At 32.7% G+C, this 5,727-nt stretch overlaps 1 protein-coding gene and 1 non-coding gene across 2 annotated transcripts; one reads left to right on the top strand and one right to left on the bottom strand.

The window, feature by feature from the left end:
• Nucleotides 1-109: 109 nt before the first annotated feature.
• Nucleotides 110-191, bottom strand: TRNAS-AGA (transfer RNA serine (anticodon AGA)). Its single transcript has one exon. It is a non-coding gene; the product is annotated as a tRNA-Ser (tRNA).
• Nucleotides 192-4,353: 4,162 nt separating this feature from the next.
• Nucleotides 4,354-5,727, top strand: LOC102610529 (10 kDa chaperonin, mitochondrial). The gene is made up of 3 exons (XM_006469120.3): nt 4,354-4,602; nt 4,806-4,945; nt 5,550-5,727. Exons 1-3 carry the CDS (start codon nt 4,498-4,500, stop codon nt 5,596-5,598), a joined length of 294 nt encoding a protein of 97 aa, XP_006469183.2. The 5' UTR covers nt 4,354-4,497; the 3' UTR covers nt 5,599-5,727.

Raw genomic sequence — 5,727 nt, 5'->3', positions numbered from 1 at the left:
AATGATGGGGTTAGAGAGGATATTAACTATGGTTCTTTTTGTTTAAGCTGGGTCAGCTAATTATTAATTTACTTCTAACAAGACAAGTGTACTGTAGGACTATCAAAAACGTGGACGGCAGGATTCGAACCTGCGCGGGCAGAGCCCACATGATTTCTAGTCATGCCCGATAACCACTCCGGCACGTCCACTGGTTGGACCTATGCTCGTCGGTCAAATCAAATAACTAAAGGCAAACTTTTAGGACAGAAAGCGAAAGCTTCCGAAAACAAAGAGATTTATGTTTCCCCAAAAGTTATCATTTCATTTGGAACCAAACTTGTGGGCAGCATTTGCTCTTTATTCCAAAAAAACTTAATTGTATGATCAACATTAATCCTAACTAAAGAATTTTTTTTTTAATTTTTTTCATATGTAACGCCTATTTGCAAGTCTTATTATATTGTGACAATGCCACCTTGATTCAGAGGTTCTAACAAAATCCAAAAATGCGACGGATTATAAATGGAGGTTGTCGAGGGTGTAAGTGTATTGATAAGAAAGTACTTACATCTCAACTTCTTATAGTGTAAAATATATATGCGCATGCAACCTCATTTTTTTTTATGCGGATATGTTTTTAAACCGTATGGTTTTAGTCAAATTTTAATATCATTAAATTGTACAGTTTTATAGTGCATCGAAAAATAACTTTATTAAACTGCACAACTTAATAATATATTTGCATTTAAAAAAAAAATGAGGGCACTTGTGCGTGAAAATAATTTTATACATATGTGTTTTATATATACTAACTAATTATGTATGAGTGAATACACGTATGATAAAAATCTAATGAAAGAGAGAGTATCTATTGAAAATAGCCAAAATATTCTCCATATTGAACATACGAAAATTTCAAATTAAAAACTTATTAATTGAGTGAGTAGTTTCACTCAGAGGAGTTTAGAGAAGAGCAAAGAAATTAACGTAAAAGCATTCATACGAGACCGAGAAGGTTCTTGTACATGTACAATAAATTTGACTAATTAAGCTACAAGCGCTCGGCATTCGAATTCATCAATTCAAACCCATGTAACTTATGCGATATTACATGAACGAGCTATTCAGATTCAAGCAATTCCTAAAGTATATTGAATTTAGTGTTGAGCGCTTTCTAAAATATTTGCCCCAATCCATGGGAAAATGTTCACATATAGTTTTTTAAGACTAATAGATAGTACTCAAAATCCAATCAAATTAGATTCAGTTTGATAGAATTGATTGAATTGGGTAGATCAACTAGAACTTTCAACGATCAATCCTAGTTTGAGCATTTTCTGGATGCCTGCCTCTAGATGCATAGTCTTTATTTTTTAAAAGATGCACGCCACACAGGACATGAACAAACAAGAACCAAGCAAAGTGAATCATATAATTGGATTGACATTTTTTGCATAATTAACAAGCCATTATTGGTGGCTAATAGTTAGGTTCAAAATCGATATTCTTTTGAAGCAATCATGACACATGATTGAATTAGACAAAGACATCCACCGAAAGTGCAAAGTCATCTGTTCGAAAAATTTCACCGTCATACGTACAAGTAGATACATTAAGCTTGAATTCTGACCCCAACTCAAGATTTGCAATCTGATACAAGAACGAATCAAATAAAGCCTCTTGTATTACGTTAAGATCAAGCGCTTACCAAAATTAAGCACTCACCTGAAAGGTTACACTTTCAACAAACGATAGATTATTAGCAACAATCATCCAGGGAGACGTGCGATGTATGGGTCCTACAGAAAATAATTTACAATGCTGTTTTTTCTCGGAAACTTTCTGAGCCTCAAAAACAAGCCATATGCTCTTTGGGGGTGGCAAAGTTTGAAAATAACATAAGCTGTATATGTGGTCCTCGAAATGTCAACCATGCATGCTTCGAAAATTTGCAGTACAGAGAATAATTAAGAAAGAAGAAAAAGGAAAGAACTATGGATCTTTTTATTTTTATTTTTTTGATAGAACAAATGAAACAAACAACTGGTGGGGGAAAGGATATGATCAAGAAGAAGTAGAAAGAGGATCTAACGTAACCCACGTCAGTTTTTAAGCTTTTCAAGCCTTGATTGAACTACAGCAAGTCAGCTTCATGCCCATAAATCATAATGCATTATTGTATGGTCTCTACAAAATTAAAGTTTTTCTTTTTGAGCCAAAAAGAGATGATTAGGTTGCAGATACAACGTCGATCTAGCTAGCTAGTGAAGGTGAATCTTTCAGTGGGTGTCCCATTTCATTGGATTTTGCTGCGCCTTTTAAAAAAGACTAAAGAAAAGGAAGAAAGAATCTATCCGTTGCCAAAAGAGATCAATTATATATACTTATGAACTTGGGCAATAATCGGCCAACAAGAAATGTTGGTTGTGTTTTCTCTGGTAGCACCGAGGCCACAGCACTAGTTCTGGCAATGGTATAGTGGTGAATCAATATCCTGCAAAATTCGAAGGCATTCACATTATTTATTTAAAATTAGGCATGATTTAAAAAGTCAATCTGGATTCCACTCTTTAAATATTATATATGGGATTTTCTTAGTGAAATCTGTAAAGTCGATGCCCTTTCTTAAGATGTTTTTGAAAGTAGCTTTTGTTGGTTTTTTTTTTTAGTTATAATTTTTCATACTAAAAAGAGTGTTGTTTTCACAAAAAAATAATAATACTATCCAATTAGTTCTTTTTAAATTTTTAAAAAAAATCTAATTACTTTATCATGCAATATCATCAACCCATTGTGCTTTTGGATAATACCATTTTTTGAGTTTTAATTTGAGGAATGCTCACACTTATTATCTTATAAAAGATTATCATAATTCTTTTCTTTTCTTTATTTACTTTGCTTGACCTTTAACAACAACGGCCAAATTTGCACTGTCATCATGTACGTATTATTTTCTTTTATTCTCTGTTTAATACTAAAAAGCAACCTCAATAATATACGTTCTCTTCATACGGGTACAACTCTTAGATATTGCATGAAATTTACACTGCATTAGTGTATCAGGTGCCGTTTGATTTTAAGAAAGGGAAGGAGAGAAGATGGGCAAAATGGAAAGAATGAGAAGAGTGGAGAGGTGATGAGAGGACGGGAGTGTGAAAATTAATTTCTGTTATTTGGTTTCACATAAAATTTGAAAGGAAAATAAATTACGTGTATTTTATTTGGACAAGTATATCAATTAGACTTTGGTGTTAAAATGTTAATATCATTAGTAATATAATATAAATAATTTTACTTAAATTAATTTAATCTATAATATAAATTAATGACAAAACATTTAATTTTATATTATGTTTTTAATTAATTCATTATTTTTTTAATAATCAAAATAACTAACATTGCATAACTAATTATATATTCGGATTAGCTTCTAAACATACATGAATATTATTAGTCGATTAGAATTGCTAGAGAATTTTATTTTTTATTTTTTTTAAATATAAGAACTAGCCTTCGACAATCGTAACCGCCGCCGCCGTCTCCAACCACTGTTGACCACCGCAACCATCTTTTTTTATTGCATTAATTATATAAAGATGATCATAAACAGATTATTTACTTATTGAATGTGTTAATTTTTCCGAAAATATATTATTTCATAAAAAATATAAGAGTTAGAATGTTCTCAAATATTTAAATAAGATTTTAGATTATTAATAACTTATGTTAGCATTTCTAACTCCATAGAGTTGCAAATTGACTCCTAACGACTCCTAACGATATCATTGGTACTTGCTTTTATCATGAAGCATGTCTTTGGCGAACCTCCAACGATTTTTGATGGTCATGCGTTTCACTTTGTTGCATTTCTTTTTTTAAAATAATTTTATCCTATTAATTTAAGAAAATGAATATAAATTATTTACACTTAACTTATTTTAAATTAATTTTTTTAAAGGACATTATTAAAATTTTAATATTATAATAGATGAGGAATTTGAAATCCTTACCCATTCATAGAAAATACAAAATTCATCAACTTGATGGAATTTGGGACAACCAAACAGTGAAGTCAAATTATTTTCCTCTGCCCACTCCTCTACCCCCATTCAAAGACGGCCCAAATATAATGCTTGTTTTAGATTGGCCCACAACCTTGGATATTGGGGCTGGGTAAGTCAAAAAGGGGCTCCACTAAGATCGGCCCAGAAGTATTATAAATAAACTTCAAAGAAGAAAGTGTTTGCATTGCATAATTTGGTAGTGCAAAGCTAAAAGCAGCCCAATATGGAGCCCAATATGTCTCAAAAAAGTCCCAAATCTAAAACCCTAAAAAAAGATCGTCCTAAAACCCTAAGACCTAGAACCTTCTATCTCTATCCAGAGTTAATTAACCCGTCGAACTTGCTCATTCTTTTATATATCTCGAGATCTCGGGCTTCTCCTGTCTCACCCGTCATTCTTCAGTGGCAACACTGTCCCAAAGGCCCTAATTTTTGCAGAGAAAGCAAAGCGATGGCGAAGCGATTGATCCCAACTTTGAACCGTGTTCTCGTCGAGAAAATCGTACCTCCTTCCAAAACCAATGCCGGGATTCTCCTCCCTGAAAAGTCCAGCAAGGCAAGTGTCGTTTTGCAGTTGTTCTCAAGTCTAATTACGCGTATGCGTGTGTTTGAATTTTTTTTAGTACAGTAAAGATAGGCAAGTGTCGTTTTGCAGTTGTTCTTAAGACTAATTATGGGTATGCGTGTGTGTTTGAATTTTTTTTTTAGTACAGTAAAGAAATCGGACGGTTCTGATTTGTGTTTGATGTGTATGAGCAGCTGAACTCTGGGAAAGTGATTGCTGTGGGCCCGGGTGCGCGTGACAAGGAGGGGAATACCATTCCGGTGGCCTTCAAGGAAGGTGACACCGTTCTTCTACCGAATTATGGTGGCGATCATGTCAAGCTCGGTGAGAAAGAGTAAGTATTTTTGTCTCTTAAGCCTTGATAATATCCTGAAATCAATTTAGGATCATAAAATATCTAAAAAGACAAATTTTTAAAAAGTAATTTAAGTATCTTATGAATAATTCATTATGTCATCAATTATATTTAGACTAATAATGTATTAGTATACATGTACATTCTCTACTATGAGATCATTATGATATTAGTAAATATGTATTATAGTTATATTGACTTAGAGAATATCCTTGAAAGTCGTGATTCATCTTATTGGTTGTTTCATGGTTTTACATATGGGAGAATGTATTGGATAATATGGATTGGTGTCCTTTATAAAATAAATGATAATTACTCTCATAATTGATGTTGGCGGGTAATTGATCATGAGCCTATGTAGGGGATTTAGTAGAAGTATATTCTTTGCTTGTCAATGTGAATGTTATTGTTATCGCTATTGATATAAGCCAATAGTTGAAGTACGAAATATATTGATTCAAGGTCCTTTTGTGTTATGCAAACCTTTGGCTAGTGAAAGTAAGTTTAAGCTTTGTGTTTATCTGTTTATTGGCTTTTGATGTTGTGGTTGATTACTTTTTTTTGTTGGTATTGTTTTGTGCAGCTACCATTTGTATAGGGACGAGGAAATTTTGGGTACTCTGCATGACTAGTACATTGAGCTGAATGGGTATTGTTGGAATTATGGTTGTTTTAAAACGAATGTAACAGACTAATTGTCTGAGGAATTTGATTTAATGTTGTTTAAGTTTTGGATTAATAGAAAAACCCTTTTGGCTTCA

The sequence above is a fragment of the Citrus sinensis genome, chromosome 2 (assembly GCF_022201045.2).
Source record: "Citrus sinensis cultivar Valencia sweet orange chromosome 2, DVS_A1.0, whole genome shotgun sequence".
Taxonomy (NCBI): domain Eukaryota; kingdom Viridiplantae; phylum Streptophyta; class Magnoliopsida; order Sapindales; family Rutaceae; genus Citrus; species Citrus sinensis.
Note: the sequence above shows the minus strand (reverse complement) of the source record. Positions and strands in the feature narration are given on the sequence as shown.